The 21,816-nt window shown below is 41.0% G+C and overlaps 1 protein-coding gene across 3 annotated transcripts in view; it reads right to left on the bottom strand.

Annotated features, from left to right (window-relative positions):
• Window positions 1–205: 205 nt before the first annotated feature.
• hipk3b (homeodomain interacting protein kinase 3b) overlaps window positions 206–21,816 on the bottom strand; it is a 49,058-nt gene continuing 27,447 nt past the window's right edge. Inside the window, exons 3-17 of one of the 3 annotated variants that reach the window (XM_085400669.1) lie at window positions 17,412–17,535; window positions 13,584–13,703; window positions 13,018–13,104; window positions 12,322–12,506; window positions 12,071–12,230; window positions 10,699–10,822; window positions 10,458–10,579; window positions 10,087–10,220; window positions 9,266–9,433; window positions 8,832–9,152; window positions 8,596–8,742; window positions 8,145–8,407; window positions 7,829–7,880; window positions 6,900–7,033; window positions 206–4,849 (exon numbers count right to left, since the gene is read on the bottom strand). In XM_085400669.1, the coding sequence (XP_085256795.1) occupies window positions 4,338–4,849; window positions 6,900–7,033; window positions 7,829–7,880; window positions 8,145–8,407; window positions 8,596–8,742; window positions 8,832–9,152; window positions 9,266–9,433; window positions 10,087–10,220; window positions 10,458–10,579; window positions 10,699–10,822; window positions 12,071–12,230; window positions 12,322–12,506; window positions 13,018–13,104; window positions 13,584–13,703; window positions 17,412–17,535 (2,653 nt within the window). In that variant the 3' untranslated portion in view covers window positions 206–4,337. Of the gene's footprint in view, window positions 4,850–6,899; window positions 7,040–7,828; window positions 7,881–8,144; window positions 8,408–8,595; window positions 8,743–8,831; window positions 9,153–9,265; window positions 9,434–10,086; window positions 10,221–10,457; window positions 10,583–10,698; window positions 10,823–12,070; window positions 12,231–12,321; window positions 12,507–13,017; window positions 13,105–13,583; window positions 13,704–17,411; window positions 17,536–21,816 lie in introns of all 3 variants that reach the window. The other 2 variants (XM_085400662.1, XM_085400666.1) reach the window with 2 other exon arrangements.

The raw sequence follows: 21,816 nt of genomic DNA, 5'->3' as shown, positions 1-21,816 counted from the left end.
CCTAAATCACTGAGAACTAGAGAGGAAACACTATCGCAAACTGTAAAGAGACATCACATCCATAGAGTTAGTTTTCCCAGTCCTCATACTGTAAATATTGCACAGTGCAATTGCTACATGGCAAACTAGTGTAGCACAAAATTAAAAAAGCAAACGAACCAAAAACAGGAGGAAATAAAAGCCACAAAACAAAACAAAAAAAATCTACAGGTATTAAAACAGTAACAGTTCAGATTTAATTATCAAGTCTAATTGATGAGCAATCCAAACAGATGATTCCATAACTTGCAGTGTGAATTAACTCTGAAATTGATACAAGTGACCAGAAAACTGAAAATAAGAGCTTGAGTAAAACAAATCTCATATTAAAATCAAACAGTTACACAGTAGCACAATTAGACTAATACACACCCTGAATTAAGATCTCTAAAGGATAATACCGCAGCAGAGGATTTTTTTTTCCATATCAAAGTCATAACATTAATAGAAGTAATTTTACAAATGACTGTTTTATCTGTTAAATGTTAGATGAATCTTCAAAAAAAAAAAAAAAAAAAAAAAAACCAGAAAAGAAATCAAGGTGTCAATCTTGTGGAAAATTAAAAACAGTTTTAAGATTTCTCTCCTCTTGCATCCATTCTTTTCCTAAACAAGTACGGGAGAGTTTATGCAGGCGCATTGCTGGTGAATACCTTTGAAGGAATCAAAACACAGATTACATTTCACATGCTTATTATTGGGGGAACTATTTCAAGCACTAATCTGCCAAGTCCATGCCTTGTCATCATAAGCTTTCTTTCCCAAAGGGATATTTGAGTATGATCAGTAAAGCATACAAGTCAGACAAAAGCTATTAAAAAACATACAACCATATCAATGTCAGTGGCGAAATGTGGAGTATTGCACTCATGACTGACAGAGAACATGACAACCTCCTCGACAGAGCTCTTTTCGTCCAGAACCCAGAACAAAAACACCCAGATATACTCTTGCTGGATATAAAGCATAGCTTCTGATTTTTAAAAGGCCAGTGTTGTCAGCCGTGCTCTGGTTACTCCCACTCAGCTTCAGCTTGCATGATAGGAGCGCTGCTCTAGGCAGTCAGCTTCTAGGCAGACAAAGTGAAGCATCTAAGGTGTACATGCAAGGTAATGTAAAGCATGGAGATTATCTAAGAACACTTGGTGGTGCAATGACCGCACAATGTAAAGTATTGCATCTGCTGTTCAGCCAGAGTGACTATCCAAAGACCATTGAGTGAGTGTCATTCAAAGCGCACGCATGTGTGTGTTAATCAGAGAGGTTTTACGTGGCGACTGTGTGAAACAAGCGGAGAACCACCACTACGCTGTTCATGTGTATAAGCTGATCAGAGTCACTGTGATGAAGTCCTACTTTGAGTTGTTTTTATTCTCTGCTTCTTGTTTTTCTTACTTTCCTCTTTAAACTCTTGGTCAAATGTCTGTTAAAAACTTGTCCATTCTACACTGTAGGGAACTGTTACTGAATTCTACTCCTTCCTCAAATAAATCGGGAAGAAATCACCAGCATGAATTCTCACTTTCTGAATCTCAAGGCACATAAACAGTGCTGCTCACACTGTCTCAATTTCAAGAAAGGACATATCACAACGGTAACTGTTTCGCACCGACAAAACATCATTTTGATATTAGACACTCATAAAGGGGAGAGCGATCTGAACTCAAGGCAGTTTAGAATATCAAACTGTGAAACTGATATCCTAGCCAGATATAACATTGAACAGATAAAAGGGCTGCAATAAATACTTTGATCAAACCAATTTAACAATAAAAACAAATCAGAAAACGTCATTTTAGAACAGAAAAATTGGGCTAAATTTCTCTCTTACAGTCTAATCACCCAAACCCTAACAAGCCTCCCTACCTCTATAAGTGCTTAGTGGCAAGTGCGTTTGTGTGTGACTAGTGGAAACAACACAGAAGTCTTCCAATGGAACACAATGTTTTTGTTTTCCCCCCCGGCATCTCGAAGTGCCCTCATAACCCACGAGAGTACTGGTAGCACACAGTTTACTCACAATAAAAAAGTTAACTCAATCCTGCAAGCTATAGCTTCAGATGTGTACAAAACGTCAATATGAAAACATACAAAAATTAAGTTACATCGATACATCATTTATATGCAGTGACGAGCCCAAAAGGTTAATAAGGATAAAATACTGATGCAAAAAACACGCACCCCGAGAAACGACAAATGCAACTAATGTTCATCATCAGCAATACAGTAGTTACAATGACACTTCAAATATGAACGCAAAACACAAAAATCAAAACCACTTCTATTTCAGATAATTAGGGACCTATACAAAAATAGCAACGCTAGGTTTAAACTCAGAGAGAAATCACCTAATTTCACAGCTATTGAAGTGGCAATCATATAGCAGCTTATCTATGATACATTCAAGAAAGAAATGATACGACTTATTAATTGCCCAATAAGCTAGACAAAACCTCAGCTGTTTTTTTTGTTTGTTTTGTTTTTTTTAAATACAACTTTTTTTTTGTTTTAATTTAACCCCATTCTACAACTACAGTACAACTGAGGTCTATGCAAACAGAATAGCTACCTTGCTCAAGAAATGAATTACAGTCTTTGGTGCTGCACAAGCAACTTCATTTGAAAAGAAAAAGACAAAAAAACCCACACATGTAACTAGTAAAACAAACAGAAGAAAAAACAAAAACGCACACACGCAGCATATCTACATATATATAGACTGGTGCTACAGTCTTATATATGTATATATATCCTCCCTGACGGAATGTATAAAATAAGCAGTTGACACCGATAAGCTGTAAGCCTTTAACAAATGGTATAATGTAAAGTGAAAAAGTTAACTTTGTCACACATGCATAAATGAGAGAATTGCACACAATTAACTCACACCTTATCAAGCATCTGTACTAAATAGTCTAGCTCTATAATATATGTCCATATATGTGTGTATATCAAATACTGCATGGTTTGCTCAGGCTTAGAAGATTCCATACTGTGAATTAATTTGCATTTTTTCTTTACCTAATCAAAGCCATGCCCACCACACTTCTAAACATCTAAAAAAAAATAAAAACAAAAAACAAAGTGAAAACACTCAAAAACGAAAATACGAAGACGAAAAATGAAGAATAATCAACGACTATTTAGATTGTATTGCAGTTTCAAACAGTACAAATACTGTTAGTAGTAAGAGTTTCACTGAATAGAAAGTGATTATCAAATATTAAGCAATACTCAGTACTTGCACTTTGTACACTAGTTCATTCGGGAACTGGAGAATGAAAAAAATAAAAGAATAAAATGAACTGAATGAAACAGCAGGCATTTGCAACAGCAAAGCACGCTGTTCTACTTGAAAGAACAGAGGGGAAAAAAATTAACTCACTACACGCTGAAATATACACAGACTCGAAAATATAAGCACCGCTATCCGCGATACATCACATCCATGCAGGCTATGCATGGACATATACACATGTGCATATATATACACTCACACATAGGATGCATCGACTGATTGGAATTTCAAGTGCTGCAGTCCAGTACATTAATATTCATGTATATAGTCATATATAAGTAGTAACATTAACAACCTCAAATATGTAAGGCACTATGGCTGGGGACAGTTATACAATGCAGCAAGTCTTGTGACACAAACAATAAGAGCAACGTCTATGCATCTTTCCGTTTACATTTTTGCTCATGCAAGACCACATGCAGCGTGAGGAATAACCCTATTTAATTCGGTTAATTGACTTGACATTGCTAAACACCAAAAGACACCGAAAAGGTACAAATACTTCAAACGCAGTACAACGTACACTGTGGACGACATGTGCATCTGTCAATCTAGAGCTAGAGACTGGGATGGCTTTACAAAGATGAATGTGTCTTGCACACACGTAAGAAGGCAATATAGAAAAATAGCTGGGATCAGGGGTGCAAAGTCTAACTATTCAACAACACCCCAATTATTCACCTGTCTTGAGGAGTATTCGTAGAAGATCCAATGCAAAGATATATCAAATGTGCAAAACACATTAAGTGTGAGTTTAACTATTCATTCATTCTTTCATTCAATCATTCATACGTTACTTCCTTCTTAATTTTTGCCAAATCATCTCTACCATTGGAACTCTTTTTTTTGTTTTGTTTTTTGTTTTTTAAAGCTTGAAGTTCAATTACACTCAAGTCTACATGATTCAAAAAATAGTTTGCTTTCTCTGTGGTTGTGCCATGGTTTTTCAGAAATAAAAACCATGTTGTTTGTGGTTAAAGATATATTTCGCCCTGCTCACTTAGCCCTCAGGTGGTATGAAGGGTACCTGAGCAGCCATGCTCAGATGTAAGGGTACTGGTTTATTTTGGTAGGGCTGAGAGGGAAACTGCCATAGGCGGGAGAGGCAATGTAGGAGTGCGGGGGAAAGAGGGGCTTGAACTGGCCCTGGGGGTGCAAGGTGGGGGAGGGTAGCAGCCGGGGGTTGATGCCTACTGCGACTTGATGCACAATGCCTGCCGGATGGGAGATGCTGTAGGTTGGCTGAAGGACGGGGCGGGTGGCCCCAGGAGAGGCCAGGAGGTGGGCCACAGGTGCAGCTGTGACCAGAGAACCAGACGGAGGGTAAGACAGTATGGTGGGCTGGGAGTGCGGATGTCCACCAAGGTGTGGGTGGGGGCCCGTAGTGTGGTTTGGGCTGCTGTGGGAGAGAGTGAAAGTGTGCCCATGCATGGTGGGAGGGATGTAGGCCTGTGGTCTCCGGTGGGAAAAGTTCCCGTTCCATTCCTGATGGCAGGAACTGAAATGTTGCACCTGAAGGAGCGAAGAACAACAACATTTCACATTCAACGACCTCAGATTCATCGGTACCGAGTGAGTCTTTGCGAGCCACTAGATGCTGCTGTTTCCATGCGCTTGCATGTAAACACCTTCCATGTTATCAGTCACCAACAGCGGCATCATCTGCTTGTGTACCAATGCACATAAGAGTAAATGAACAGTATCAAAGTAAAATACCTTCATCTTTAAAAATATTTGGAAACTTAAATCATCTGACACCATTTGGGAGCACTGCTATGATGTTGCTCCTCCCAGGGAAGTTCCACTTACAGTATGAACTTGACTGCTGCACTACCTCAAAAAGGAAATATTTGAAATTCAAATGTTGTGCTCTTTATCACACATTAAACTGTAGTGAGTGTAGTCACAAGTACCTCTGTTACTTTAATAATATCATGTTATTTTACAAGTTGCCATTGCTGCTTTACATTCCAGAAAAAGACTTGACGCTGACAAAAATTATAAGATGAGGCGTTCTACAAGCAACAGCCAATTACGTTCATAAAGACACACCAGGATTATTTCTGCCTGGAGCTAAAACCAAGCTTTTTATGCTTTTGCTCAGACTTCTTTTGAAGAAGAAACATATTTTGCCCTTTCAGGACAAGTTTCTTATGTCAAAATTGTTGTTCTCAAAATCTCAAATTTGTGCAAATAATTTTACAGTCAATATTACTTGATGAGGCAGATAGAATTTTTTTTTCAAAAATAAGTTTACTTGTACTAGAGATGGACCGATCCGATATTACGTATCGGTATCGGTCTAATACTGACGTAAATTACTGGATCAGATATCGGAGAAAAAAGAAAAAAAAGTAATCCGATCCATTAAATATCAAAAAAAAGCACCTCACAAAACTTGCGACTTCCGAGGAAGTTATCCCAGAGAGAAGTAAAGCAAATGTCTAAGTTCATCTCTGAATGTTTGTAAAGCATTCCCGCGTTAAGCTTAACAACCGATATATGGAGTGACTGCCTCTCTCTCCCTCCCTCTCCTGCTGCTACTTCAAACGTGAAAATAATTACTGATCAGCTGATCGGCTTTTCTGTCGCGAGTCCGTCTCTCTTGTTTGTTTATTGCTCACTTCGTGCCAGAAAGAGGAAACCAGCGGCTGAACAACAGCAGCACGTTTAAGCTTGATAAGCTGTTTTTAGAATTTATTTACATTCTACACCAGGATCCTTTTCTACGTAGCTGACGGCTGGTAACTGTGCAGGGGCGGATCTAGCAAAGTTTAGCCAGGGGGGCCGAACAGGGAAAAGTGGGGCACAAAGACATACTTTTCTTTCTTATTCTCATTTAAAATGTCTAGCTTTTAATAAATAGTTATCTGAATCTTACACCCAAGTTTTAATCTGATGTAAAATGTATAGAAGTCCATTACAGTATATAGTAACTATTAAGTCTAATATACCCTAGTAAGCTATACTACTTTTTCCTTTGGGGAGGTACGATCTGTGCAGTCTGCAATTCTGTTGAAGAAAGATGTTGAATCTATTTAATTATTCTTGGAAAATAATTTATTTCTGTGCATTTTTTTTTCACACTGCATCAAATGAAAGTTGATTACGTCAATTAAGCATCATGAGGTGGAGCGTGGGTGGTTCCCCATTTAAAAAATTTTTTTTGCTGGGAGTTTTAGAACCCTATTAGTTAGGTTGCTTACTCTTTAAAATACCAGAATAGGGAGGATGGAGTAGGTTTAAGTTTATTAGATTGATCAGTAATGCTGAACTATGAAATATTTTGGGTGCAGTGTATTTTTTGCATACAGGTATAACAGAATAGCTTTAGTGGTTTTGGTTTTTTTTTAAACTTGAGTATGAACTTATACAAAAAGCAGCAAGATATTAAAAAACTGTTTTATTGATTAAAAAACACACTATATCGGATTCATATCGGTATCGGCAGATATCCAAATTTATGATATCGGTATCGGACATAAAAAAGTGGTATCGTGCCATCTCTAACTTGTACTAGTGTCTTTATTTACGTTCACGGTATGCGACTGCATGTGCTTACCTGCCCAAAGCCAATAGGCTGCTGTTGCTGGGGCTGGAATGCAGGGGTAATTTTCTGAGGCCTGTTGAGGAGGGGAGTGGAGTGATGATGTTGTCGCCCAGGAAAACTGCGCCCTTTGGACTGGCATGAAGACTCTAAGCCTGAGGAAGCAGGTCATGTGAAAAGGGGTAAAGAAGAGAACACGGAAAGACTGAAATGACACTTATAAACACAAACAACACAGTGTCCTACTAACAATATTAGATTGTAAATAACAGGCAAACAAGATTGAGCCAGAGATCCAACTACATCCAGAGAAATGGCAACATTTGTGGCAGGAGGCTCTGAAGGCTTATTGGTGATTTCAGCTGTGCTTGATCAGTTCCAAACCATTAAACACAGTTATATCTGTTCTTTCATTTAGATGATCATAAATAGATATGTTTTGGGGGTCAGGGAGTAGTTTGTAACCGAGCTTGTTCATAGAGCTTATAGTGAGGGTCAGACCATTGGCTAAAAATACACATGGCAGCCTTAGAATAGGAAGCTGTGCCCTTTTATGTGTGCCTTTAGTTGTAATAGTTTGGAGGTTGGAGACATAAAGGTAATATGAATCTGTATGATTTTCTAAGGATTTACAGTAAACCTTGCACTTTAAAGGGTCTTATTTTTAAAAAGAAAGGCAGATCTTAAATGACAGTTGTTGCCCGTGGTCCCACTTACCACAACTGTTATAAAGTCTACATATAGCATGTGTCCAGTCTAGCACCAATAAAGAAATACTGACTGGTATCTTTGGGGCAATTGCACATGCCTTATGCAGATTCAAGAAATGAAAATCCACACAGAAACAGAGGGTCTCTCAGCCTTGAGTAAGAAGTGTTGACAGCAAACAGATATCCACTCCAACGATCAAAGCAGATATGTCAGGGCATGTAACCCATAATCACCTGTGAGAACTTCTGTGGCCTACTAAAACGACATAATCCAAGGCCACGTGACCTGTGGAGCAGACGGCAGCAGTGGTGACAAGACCTTTGAGCTAGCGCGACCTAGTCATGGATTTGCAAGTTGTCTGACTCAACAATTATTTAAAGTATACTTCAGACACTTAGCAATTGAGCACAATGAAGGAATATAGTCATGTTAACCATATCATTAACTATCATTTTAGTTTAGAATGATCAGTGTGTTAATCTACTGCTCATCCCCCTTTTAAGTAGAGTAAGAACGTGTATAAATCTGGCAGCAAATGTAAACCATTACCTGTGTTGCCATGAGTTTCACTGACTGCAGGGTTATTATTGTTGTTGTTCTGCACCCGCATTGGAGGCACCACAACAGTACGAACTGTTGGTTTGCTGGGCTCGGTCTCCGGGGCAACACATGCGACGCAAGGCTCGCAGTTCTGGTTGCTGTCAGCAATATAGCGCCTTTCTGTGAAGGGACTGTTGCTATGGCCAGAGGTATGTGATGCAGGCGAGCTGTCCACGGTGTCACAACCACTCTCCTGTTCATCGTCCGACATGCTGCAATAAGAATGTATGCGGCAACTTACGGCGTAGTAGCTGAACAGAATATCTCTCAATGTTGCACACTTATTTTGGTTGTCATGTACTATTTTAAAATTTGGGCTAATCTGTCCAATGGAGACTTTTAAAACCAGGCAGTATCTCATCTGTTCAAGGACAGTCTGAAGCTACTATCCCTACTTTACCTGTTGGGGTGTTTGCAGGGAGATGTGCTGGACTGAGATGAGGCAGAAGAACTGGTGCTGAGCGTACTGTCTGGACTGCTGAGAGAACAGACTCTCTCCATACTGACGGTGCTCTGACACGCTTCACAATCTGCACTCCCCTTACATCTGTGTGCAGAGAGATGTATCAAATCAGACACTCAATTTGAATGCTTTAAAGAGATGTTAGGAAGAGGAGCATGGTAGTCAATACTCACTCTCCAATTGAATGTCTTTGCGCGCCCTCCTCCTCATCGCTGCTGATACTGATGACGCTAACAGTTGGGCTAGCGAGGTCAGAGATCACCATAGCCTGTCTCTGCTCCTGTGAAACTGAAAGCTCCTCGCAGTCTGGCTCCACTTTGCAGCAGTTCTCATCCTCCTCCTCCACCTGCTCTGTTCTTTGCTCCTCTCCAATAGCGTGGCCTTCCTCTGGACATCTGGCTTCCTCTACCTCGTCCACATTCTTTGCTGTATCGGCCATCTTTGGGGACTGACATGCTAAATTTTGTATGTTAGTGTTTTGGGAGATGTTGCACCTAGAAAAGAACAGAGGAGGCTTTGTCAGATTCATGTTTTTGTGTCCTTATTTTTCTTCCTAAGGGGGGGGAAAAAACAAAACAAAACAAAAAAAAAAAAACATGAATCATACCTGTTCACAGACGGCTTGGCTCTCTTGTTGGCAGCTGGCTGTGGCCACACCACATGTGCAATGCCTATGTTGATTGGCTGGTGGGTGGACATGGTCATTTGGTTGGTTAAGAATGGCTGAGGGTGTGCAATCATGGAGCTGTAATGGTTACCATGGGGACGCACTTTCCTGCAAATAAAGCAAAGATCTCAAATTGTGCACAGCTTTCAATAAAATTGGTAGGCATAGCTACATCTCTACCAAAAGTACTCAAGAAGTTTTAGTGATTTTTTTCAAGGAACTAAAAGCTTGCTTTGGACTGTTGGATATCTGGACTGCCATGACAAAGATTAGACCAATTCTATCCACCACTTTGGGTGGGGACTCAAAGAGGCAAAAATGTTTAAGTTGAAACACGTTTTATCAGCTATTATGAAGACTGAATGTGCAATGACCAAGGCAGTGTGGTTCAAATAAATGTTTGGTGCTGCAAGACACACACACAAAAACACACACGCGCGCGCGCACACACACAGACTTCCCCAGAACTTATTCTAAACTGTAATTCCTGTGGTGGAATAACAGAGTTTTGACAAAGGTTTGTGGTCCCCGAGGAAACTTCCTGCAGCACAAATGCAGCTTATGACTCATAGGTCGTTAACATTCAGTGGAGCAAGCATGAGAACAGCATGTCCATTCCTACCACACGGAAACTAAAGATAATTAAGCATCAATAATTTTTACAATATGCGATGGAACTATAAATACAGACGCGAAATGATATGGATGACACATCAGGAAGACGGTGTAGTGTAACCTCCTGAAATAGATGCATGTCTTACCCCCAGTCACCCAATCTCTGTGAGCCTGCCACTGTGTCCGACGCCATAGTGGTTGGTGGTGGGGGCACCGATGTCACCGATGTCACCTGCTGCCAAGTGGGCACCAAGATTTGCTGTGCACGAGCTGACCAAGACTGTTGGAGTGCAAAGAAGCAAAGTTGCATCACTGCAGACTTTACTTTCATCAGATTGTACATTAAAGGTCAACTCTGAACTTCTTTTGCACGTGGTTATTTCTCCCCTTTTAAATGACTCCCAAAAATGATTAATATATATTAAATGAAAAACATTTCATTGATCTAAGCACACTAATCACCTCAAGCTAACATTTCATATCAGTACATATTCTGTCATTTTAAGTGCCTCCTTACCTGTGTGATGACTCCAGGTCTGATTTGTATGGGCTGGATTGAGGGTGCTTGTGTGACTAGTGGCACAGAGGCCTCCATGCGAACAGAGTAACCTGCTGGTTTAGCTGTGTTGTGGGGGATTCCTGCTGTGGGAGGTAATAGAAAATGTCTTTGTTAAGTCTATCCACAAAAAGGAGAGTGACAAATAAATATAAGAATGACTGAAAGCATGACAAATAAATTAAAGTTTTACATGTCCTACCTTGAATGGTTGGGGGACATAAAATGAGAGCCTGCTGAAATGATTCATTGCATCCAAATTGACCACTTCCTGTCTGCAGTGGTATGCCAGGGTGCATTACTGAGGCTGCTGATGGAGCTAACCCCTAAAGGGAAAAAAACAATAATAAAAAGGGGATAATGGCATTTTTCAGATTTATTGTAATTACGATCAGTAGCACTGAAGAGCCAGCAGATGGCAACATGCCAGCAGCATTTTTTCCCCCAGGTGAGCGAGATCAGAAACATATTAAATAGAGAAATTATTGGGTAGTCAGTTAACCTTTGGCTTAACAGTAGTATATAAGTCTACAGATAATGGTTCACAAGGTGTAGGCCCACCTGAAACCCATATCACACATAATTTCATAAATTGCTGAATCAAAGCAGGTTCAAGGTCCACTTTTGTACTAATGCAGTCCTTGAAGAAATGAAAGTCACTAAGCTTAAAGAATTGTGGTTATGCTCTTACGCTGTTGATATTCTCTGTTCTAAGACACCTTTTGCTATGAACATGCTCAAGAATTGACTGGCCTTAGGGGTAAACAGTCGAGCATGTTCCTTTGCTTCCCTACTAATGCTTCTCTCGTGCCTGGGTATAATCACATTTATTGGCTAACAACAACTAGGTCTATACAGTCTGCTACAGCTCCTACATGTATCCCAGCCCCCGCACACATGACTGTAAACGCAAAGCAGCCTTTCAAATCGGTAATGCTAAGAAAGCCACCACATCCTGAATGATAAACATTGACTTTCTTTTATAGCGGCCCATAAACATAACAGAAATGACAGTGCATCAGTTTTATCGTTCAATAAATGCCATCTGGTACTCTTATCCGTTTTTAGTTCTGATTTGGAATGAGGGAGACATAATGTGATCTTCCCGTGTACTAATGGTTAACTATGTCACCATTACATTGTTATTCAGGTAATGTATGTATGTATGCATGCATGTCACTATTAGTCATGTTCATTGTGAGTACATGTTAAATAAACTGAGTTGTTTTGCATTATAAAGATCCAAAACCCAAAAAAGGGTCAGTTGCTCTTTTCTCCTCAGCAACAACACTGATTTGCACTGTTGCCATGACCTCAGAAACATGACGTGTTTTTGTTGCCATGACAGCAGTGCGAGGACGCAATAAGACGGACAAGTCAGTACACAAAAAAGCAATAAAAGCAAGGTCTGTACAATTACTCTTCACAGAAGCACAAAAACAAAGCATATTATTATTATTAATTCACATCATGTGGGATCATTCCATCATTCAGGAAACAAAACTTTGTTTTTGAATATTTTAATTTCTGGATGCAATAATTACTTTGTGTAAAAAGAATCAAAACCAACTTACTTGAGGATGGACAGCAGTCATCTTGCTGAAAGGGTGATTGGCTGAGGCAGCAGCGGTTGTAGTTACAGGCCTGATGAAAGGCCCTTTGTTTCGGTTTGCGGCCTCATATGCACTGGGACGAGTCCAGCAAACATCCATGATGTGGAAACATGACTTCACACTGAAGACAGAGACATGGGGAGTACAAGTTACCGGTATATAGGAAGGTCAAAATTGCACCAGTTCCACAATATGAAGCAAAGGTAACTCACTGGTTGCTATGTGGAAAATCAAGCAGGTGCTGCATCGTCACAAATGGATGGCTGAGAGCTTCTGCGGGGGCAATCCTCTCTTCTGCATCAATCAACAGCATCTTCTTCAACAAGCTCACAAACTCCCGGCGATCTGCCTTCTCTGCCAACAAGTCACTACCTTCCAAGTTCATCATCAAGTTCACCTGGAATACAGACATTTATTTAGGCTGACTTGTCAAAATAGCTGACAAGTAGCAGATAAAATAATCATATTTTTTAAAAAAAGTAAATTATGAATCTATAATATAATCTGCTTAAAATTAATTAAAGCACTTTTATTGGAACACGCATTTTCCAGAAAAGCAAACGAACATAATTCACAAGAATCTCTAGTGACGTTTAAATCAAAAGTACAGACGTGAACAGGCATCGACAGTCACTGTGGGAATTTCCACCTGTGGTTTGTTTTGTGTGACTGAAACTTTAACCTTTTTTCTTCTGAATTTAAGTTTACCATTCAACTGAAGGGGGAAGGCAATTCAAGAGCAACTTTTTTTTCTTTCACAGTAATAACATGTGTGCTGTCTTCTCCTCATACATGTGTAGGTGTACTTCCCTGGTAAAGACCTAGTAGCCTACAACGTCTAAACCTTTGATGTTGTACTTCATCTGAAGTCCCGATAAGTACATTGTGGTCCAAGTTTTTGAACATACATGCGCTATGTCATCCAAACAGCTGAAGATGTACTTCCTTGCTTCCTTTGACTTCATTCCCGTCTCCACCTCATGCTCATCTGTTGACTGTAGACAAGAAAATATTTAGTGGTTATGTACCATATGAACGAAGTAGAGCACTTGCTACTTGGGATTTGAATATTTTGTTACTATGAACTGAATCCTTTGTATTCACAGCTTTAGCTGTAGGCTGGGTCATTTACAGCTACCAATATATACTGGCTCTGCCAGTAAACTGTTTCATCAGAAAAGTCCAAAGAAAAGCCCTAATCTGATACTGAGATTAGTGGAGTGTAAATACAATATCTCCATTGTACTTGAGATAAGACAATGATCTTAATTATGTGTACAAGTTTCAGTTTACTGCAGGAAAGACACCGCCATGTCTATACTAGGAACAGCAACTACTGTTTACCGACAGGAAGAATGTATTTCCAATTCATCTTTACCTTTAAGCTTTTCCCAAAAAGGTTAGAAACTAGGTATTTTAAATAAGGAATTCAAATTCTATACATTTCTGTGACTTGTATATAAACACTCCTCACCTTTAGTCTCCATGCTGCATAAGGCGAGTCAGACTCCTTGCAAAAGAACCGAGCTGTCTTTGTCCCCGAATTTAATAAATGTTCTCCTGGCAAACCCTGCGTCTGAGAAATGTAGCGAATCTGTTGAATGTGAGAAGAGAAAGGGAGGAGAAAAGATTCCATGAAGAAAATAAAGTACTGTAATAGTCACTTCAGAAAGGAAGGCTGTTTTCACCATCATTATCACTCTCTCATAAAACTAACATCACTGCAGCACTGTTGTGTACAAATGGAAATTTACAAGGTCATTGGCAGTGACATCACACTAACAGGTCCCTCAGAGTTACTTTGTGTGGATGTGCGCACAGTGGTAACTGCTGAAAAGACCTTGAATGTGGCATGTTCTTGAAAGGTCTAAACCCAAATAAGACCTTATATCGAGTCTAGTTTGTGATGTCTGAAAGATGTCACTGTCTGTTCATGAAAACGTATGAAAACAAGGTTCCTATGGTATCAAAGTCAAATACATTCCTGGGCAACGGCGCCTGTCAGTCACACGCTGTGAGACAAGAATGTCATACACAGGTTTATGAGAGGACAGCAGTGAGAAGCCTGGCTGACGTCAATCACACCCAAGTGTAATGAACAACAATCATTACAGATTCAGCAAAGCTAAGACGCAGAGAGAGCAAAGAGCCACACTGTAGGAATGACAAAGATTAAGGGAACTGTACACACACACATTCATATGTAGCACTAATAGACGAACATAATCCTATAACACTGAAATCAAGATAACTGTAAGGCAGAGAATCATGCATGTCCCCAATTGTATACTGGGATGCCAATGTTGCGTCGTCATTTCAACATATGCAGGTTTGTTTGTTTTTTTAACTAACGTGTTTTTGTTGGAATCATTTACTCCGTTAACGTTCTTCTTGGTCTCTTTGGCCACCGCGATGCTTAAGCGTTAGCTAACTTGCATCAGAGTGTTATTGAGGTGCAAATTCTGCAATGTGTCTATGTGTGGGTGGGACAGTTCATTCATATCAGTTGGCCATATGTGAGGTTATAAAGCACTGCATTCGCTCCCACTCTGATGGGATGCATGATGAGCGCAATCTTGTTTGTTAAGTGACTTTGATGGGATGGTGGAGATCCCCTTACATTCAACTATTACACAGCACACTGCATCACAGTCCATTTCACTTTTGCTTTTGGAAATGTTCTTCCTTTCATATCAAATCCCATATCCCCAATAAAGGCTGATTAAAGTACATCAAGAGGTATTGATAAAATAATCAAAGATTACTGGAACTGCCAATTCTAATAAACTTTATCCCAAAAGTACCCCTAGCCTTAATTCCCCTCTTTTCATGAAATACTGCAGCTAAGCTTTAGTCATGTCAACAGCAACAGCCAAAAAAACAAAACAGAAAAACCCAAAAAAACCCAAAAAAAACAATGTGCGTGGGTGGGAAAATTTTTGTGATGGGAAAACCCTTATTTTTCCTTGAAGGCGTGCCTTTGGTAAGAGCTTAAACCAGTGAGATCACTGGCACAAAGCTACAGCTTTGCAAAACAACTATCAAGCGAGCCTGGGCCTGCTGCAGGGCAAACAGGAAGCACAGCAGCTTTTATTTTATGACAGTCCTGATAACAGAGCAGACTGTAAATAATGCTTTTCAAAGTACAATTTATAAAATAAAAAAAAATAAAAAAAATCTATCTATCTCTATCTATATATCTATCTCTATCTATCTCATAGCCTACACTCGCTCCTTCACTTTTGACACTTTAACCCCTAATAACCCAACATTCTTTATTGGTGACCATGCATACAACCTCTTAGTCTTATACAAGGTTGAGTACCAAAGGAAAATATTGGTGAAATGATAGCAAGGACTCCTTTTACTTTGCCATCTGCAATTCCACATGCTGACTGCCACTGTTCTCACTTGCACGGCTTAGCAAGGAAGAAACAAAAAGAACTACGGAAAGGATATAAAAAAGGCCAAAGAGATAACGGGTGGTATAGTGGAGACCACAGCATCTTAGCTAATCGTAGCCACTAATAAGGCAACACTAAGTAAGTGCATTAAAAACAGAAAAGAGGCCACGTGTAGAAGTAGAATATAACGTGACTAGGAGATGAGGTAAAAGTGGGGTTGAGTAAGTAAAAGGAAAGCAAGGAAGCAGGAGGAGCTAGAGTTATAAATACAATATGCTGTGTAGGATGGAATAAGACCCCATGTAGAAAGACGAGAAGAAAAAGGGAGAAGAAAGGGTGGCAGAGGGTCAGCCACTTCCTGGCAAATCAACCTATGACTCTTGGAAAATACCTCAAACCAACAAACCACTGCTTTGCTAAGGTTTGCAATGGAATTGCCAGTTAATGATTACTCATAACTTAAACTTCTCAAATGCTTTCATATAAAGAAACTAACACGATTGCCAATGTACCCTAGCAGAACATTTAGATTGAAAGACATCTTCTTTAATATGTATAAATTTGGAATGTTTACGATTTTGTATTTCAGCATGTTTCAATATAAGTGATGGTAGGTAGGCTCTGCTAAAGGACTGTAAGGCTGAAATGGAAAGAAAGTAGTTTTGTATGTGTTTTTTCTTTTACTGACAGAGCTGTGGTTCTCTTTGGGGAAAAAATAGTCTGACTGATGATTAAATTCAAAGAAGGTTAATTGTACTGGTTGTTTTCCCATTCTTGGGGAAATTCAATAAGCACACAGGGAACCCTTTATACCAGTGGGCAGTCTTTCAGACATGTGGGTTTGGTATCACAGGACAGTTCAGTCACAAAGTTCTTTTTAAAAAAAAGTATCAGTAAAAAGTATTTCAACCATTTTGTGAGAATAAAAAAAAAAAAAAAAAAAGAAAAAGAAAAAAAGAATGAACTCTTCTCTACATGAAACCACTGCCACAATCGCCAGTGTTCGCATTGTGTTTAGATTCAAATACATAAAATTTAATCCTAACTTGAGGTGGTTCTCTCCAGATACCTCTAAAGCACTTGTGACATTCTGTCTGGCTTGTACAAAAACAAATTAATCATATTTAGGCCTGTCCTGCTGTGTTCGAGTCAAATCTCTTTCAGAGGAGTTGAGTTCTCTCTCCTGTCTCAGCCCTACAGAGAGTGAAAAATGATACCAGGGCATAAAAATACCTTGGTATGATTACAGTGTGCAGCACGCGGCTGAGGGGAGTAATGTAAAGTGCTGCATTGGACAGAAGGGATCCGACTGAGGCTCTGCTGGCAGGCTTTGAGTAGATGGGGCTCCGAGGCAGGGAGGGAAAGCCGCTCAGCATAAGCCCAGATCAGTCTAGCCCTGGGAAGACACCGTCAGGGCTCCACTGGGAGGGGCAGGCATCCAACAGCTTTTAATAGACATACCATCAATCACAAAAATATACCCTAATGCTCAGTGCCACAAATACAGTCCTCAGGGTCAGTACATCACAAAGAAACCAGAACATCAAGCACCTCTTTTTTTCTCTTCTTCTTCTTCTTTTTTAAACTGTAATTTTACACTCCTGGTCGCTTTCTTTGCTCAAACAATCCATCGCAATATTTATTTCAGAGCATAACTATGCACAAGAGCTTTTGTTTCCATAAACCTCCTAAGTTTTATTTTAAAAGCTTCTGTGTTTTGATGAAGAGGAGAAACTGAGTCACAGAAAGTAAAAGTAGAAGTTGGACATGCTTAATAAGTTACTTAAAAAACTGAAAAGAAGGGATAGTGGGCAGGTACACAGCAGAGATGAAGAGGCAGAAAATCCCCAGAAAAAGAAATGAGGCAAGAGTACACGGTGAGAAGGTTGGCTGTTTACCTGGTCGTACTCCAGGGCCCCGGGGTAAAGAGGCCAGCCCAGAAAAAGCTCCGCTATCACGCAGCCTAGGGACCACATGTCTATGGCTTCACAAAACGGCAATCCCAAAATAATCTCTGGAGCCCTGTGGAGCAGAGAAAAAACAAAAAAATACTTAAGTACCTTCAAAATGCTTTTAAAATTCATACATGACTGTACTAAAAATAAATGTTCTATTGTGCCTTTTTTAATATAAAAAGAGCATATACAAATAAATCCAACCACTTCACTTATTTATTTTTTTTAAAATTGTAAACTACAAATCTTCAGAAAAATACCAAATTTGCATTTTGTAGGGCCTTTGCTGTTACAGCCATTTAAAAGCAAGAGTTATGAGCTTAGCTATTAACAAATTAAAAATGTGCAGACATAATCCATGCATCAATAACACCTTAAAATCTTCCCTTCATTAGAAAAAACAATGTTTGCTGAAAATGTTAGTTGTATAAACCAGAGGTGAAGTATTGAGCAAACAGTGGCACTGAATTCCTGATGATAGCCAGTCAAATAGGATTGTGCTTTACGTGTGTAACAGTGCCAAGAGAATTGTAAGCCAGTACTGTGTGTGTTCTGGAGCTGGAGTGCGTCAGCAGGCCATGCCAGTGGGTTAGCAGGTCAGCCAGGCTGGGATCAGAGCTTTGACAGGCTTTGACGCTCAAGTCTGAGAGAAAATAAGAGCCGTAGTCACTAGTTTATTTAACCCCACATGCTTGCTCAGTGTTACGTCTCCATAAAAGCACTGCAATGCCACTTCAAGGGAAAGGCTCATGGTGACACAAGTCTGTCAGGATGAATATGTGTAAAATATGCTGACAGTCATTAACTTAGTATTCAGAACACACCACAAACCTTAGCAACATGACAGAGCACTGACAGGATCATGTATTCAGAGCTCACAAACCTTAATGTGCAGGAGTGACCTCCAAGCTCATTAAAATCAATAAGATACTAGCAGTATCTCACACACCAACAGTACCATATTAAACAGAGGCTTCACAAAGCTGCTTTTTGGAATAATGTCTTAAGAGTGCCATTCAGTTCATTGCAGAAAGAAATAATGCTCTTTTTATGCCACGTCTAAAATTATGAATAGTATGCGCAAGAACTTAGTTTAAAAAAAATATATACACAATTTTTTAATCCAAAGGGCTAACAGAAAACTCAACATAATTTCTTCAACTTTTTGGAAATTGTATCAGTATACAGATTTCGATATCGTACCAGATGCTTATGGATGCATTTTCTATTTTCTATCTCTCCTTGAATCGCTACCTTATCGTGGTGGAGGGGTTTGTGTGTTCCAGGGATCCCAGGGGCTATGTTGTCCGGGGGCTTTTGGCCCCTGGTAGGGTCTCCCATGGCAAATTGGTCCTGGGTGAGGGACCAGACAAAGAGCGATTCAGAAGACCCTTATGAGGAAAACATCGAGGGAACAGTTCACCCTGCCCGGGATAGGGTTACCGGGCCCCGACCTGGAGCCAGGCCCGGGGAGGGTGCCCTAGGGCGAGCGTCTGGTGGCCGGGCCTTAGTCCATGGGGCCCGGCTGGGCACAGCCCGAAAACGGGACATGGACCCATCCTCCTGCAGGGCCACCACCCGCAGGAGGTGCCATAGGGGTCGGGTGCCTTGTGTGCCGGGCGGCAGCCAGGAGCGGAGGCCCCGGCGGACTGATCCCCGGCTACCAAGATTGGCAATTGGGACATGGAATGTCATCTCTCTGGTGGGGAAGGAGCCTGAGTTAGTGTGCGAGTTTGAGAGGTACCGCTAAATGTAGTCGGGCTTACCTCTACGCATGGCTTGGAATCTGGAACCAGTCTCCTGGAGAGGGGCTGGACTCTGTCTCAGTCTGGAGTTGCCCCTGGTGAGAAGCAGCGGGCTGGGGTGACTATTCTAATATCCCCTCGGCTTGCTGTCTGTACGTTGGGGTTCTTCCCGGTGGATTAGAGGGTTTGTTCCCTGCGCCTTAGGGTCGGGGAACGGGTCCTGACTATCATCTGCACTTATGTGCCGAGTAGCAGTTCAGAGTACCCAGCCTTCCTAAGAGTCCCTGGGTGGGATGCTGGAAGGTGCTCCACCTGGAGACTCTGTTGTCCTACTGAGAGACTTCAATGCTCACGTGGGTAACGACAGCAAGACCTGGAGGGGCGTGATTGGGAGGAACGGCCTCCCTGATCTGAACCCAAGCGGTGTTTTGTTATTGGACTTCTGTGCAATAACAAAATAACGAACAAGGTGTTTGGCCACAAACACCTTGTTCGAACATAAGAGTGTCCAGTGCACGTGGCACCAGGACCCTCTAGCCCGCAGGTCGATGATCAATTTTGTAATCGTATCACCAGACTTGCGATCATATGTTCTGGACACTTGGGTAAAGAGAGGGGCTGAGCTGTCAACTGATCACCACCTGGTGGTGAGTTGGATCAGGTGGCGGGGGAGGACGCTGGACAGACCCAATGCACCTAAATGCACAGTGAGGGTGTGCTGGGAACGCCTAGCAGAGGCCCCAGTCCGTGAGATCTTCAACGCACACCTCCGGCAGAGCTTCAACAGCATTCCGAGGGAGACTGAGGACATTGAGTCCGAATGGACCATGTTCAGCATCTCCATTGCCGAAGCTGCTGCATTGAGCTGCGGCTGCAAGGTGGTTGGTGCCTGTCGTGGTGGTAAACTCCGAACTAAATGGTGGACACCAGAGGTAACGGGAGCCACCAGGCTGAAGGAGGAGTCCTATCGGGCTTGGTTAGCCTGTGGGACTTCGGAGGCTGCTGACAGGTACCGACAGGCCAAGCGGAATGCGGCTCGGGCAGTGGCTGAAGCAAAAACTCGGGTGTGGGAGGAGTTTGGAGAGGCCAATGGAAAAAGACTTTTGGACTGCCTTCAAGAGATTCTGGCTGTCAGGCGTCTCAGGGGAAAGTGGTGCTCCACCTGCACTGTGTATAGTGCTGGTGGAGCGCTGCTGACTTCGACTGAGAAAATTGTCAGGCGGCGGAAGGAATCCTTCAAGGACCTCCTTAATCTCACTGACACGTCTTCTGAAGAGGAAGCAGAGTCCAAGGATGTGCTGGAGAGATTATATCTCTCGGCTAGCCTGGGAATACCTTTGTGTTCCCCGGATAAGCTAGAGAAAGTGGCTGGGGAGGGGGAGAGGGAGGTCTGGGCTTCTCTGCTTAGGCTGCTGCCCCCGCGACCTGGTCCCAGATAAGCGGAAGAAGATGGATGGATGGATGGATGGATGGGTGGATGCAAATAACTACAGATAATGGCATTGCTCAGAATAACTTGGCCCCAAGATTACATTGGTGAGAAACCCGAGAAGTAGAGAGTTATTTAATTTCCATTAAGCATATACATAACAGTAAAATAATCCATTGCATTGAACTGTCGTACACACACGCGCGCAGAGGCGCACACACACAGCTTAATTTCAAAGAAATCTGCTCAAGAAATATCTTGGGTCTGCCATTTTGCAAACTGGACATATGAACCAAGATGATCCTGTACTTTCAATGTACATATTAAAGGGATCCAGGATACAAGCAGTCAGCAACTCTGTGAAGTCATATCAGACTGGGTGTGGGACACATGGAGAGAAACAGGAAACCAACCGTCACCTATTAAAAACAAATGCAACAGCTGCTTGAGTAGCCAACATAGTACCAGAAAACCTAGGTAGAAGGTATGCGAACCATTTCCGCCTTACAGGCCTGTCCTATTTATATTAAAAAAAAAAAAAAAAAAAAAAAAAAGAGTGAGAAGCCACATATCAACACATCCTCTCATTCAGATATGCATGGAAGTATCATGTTATACGATAAATGTCCAACCACTGTGACAAATTACCCACACGTTTAGCTGCCTTTTCAGTGAGTCTCTTGTCCCACAGACAGACTGTATTTTAGCCTACAACTGTCAACTGTCCCCTGTGCTTTCTCAGAGACGAAGGCATAGAGAAAAATGAACCGCTTCTTCACCTGACACAGGTTTTGGCTGAAGTGGTCCTCCAGCTTAGAGCAGCTCTTCAGAGCAGAAAAGTAGTACTATAAAAAGCTGCAGTCTAAGGCGGGGCAATATCTATGGAAGCCCGTTTCCGCCACTAAAAAAAAAAAAAAAAAAAAAAAAAAAAAAAAAAAAGCTAGTATCCATAACTCGAAATTTCAAGTTATATTTCTCGAAATTTCGAGTTATTATCTCGAAATTTCGAGAAAATAACTCGAAATTTCGAGAAATATAACTTGAAATTTCGAGTTAATAACTCGAAATTTTGAGAAAAGTAACTCGAAATTTCAAGTTATATTTCTCGAAATTTCGAGTTATTATCTCGAAATTTCGAGAAATATAACTTGAAATTTCGAGTTACTTTTCTCAA

This window comes from Rhamphochromis longiceps, linkage group LG1 (assembly GCF_057381845.1).
Source record: "Rhamphochromis longiceps isolate RC_006_pf linkage group LG1, R_longiceps_female_GT1.1, whole genome shotgun sequence".
Taxonomy (NCBI): Eukaryota; Metazoa; Chordata; class Actinopteri; order Cichliformes; family Cichlidae; genus Rhamphochromis; species Rhamphochromis longiceps.
Note: the sequence above shows the minus strand (reverse complement) of the source record. Positions and strands in the feature narration are given on the sequence as shown.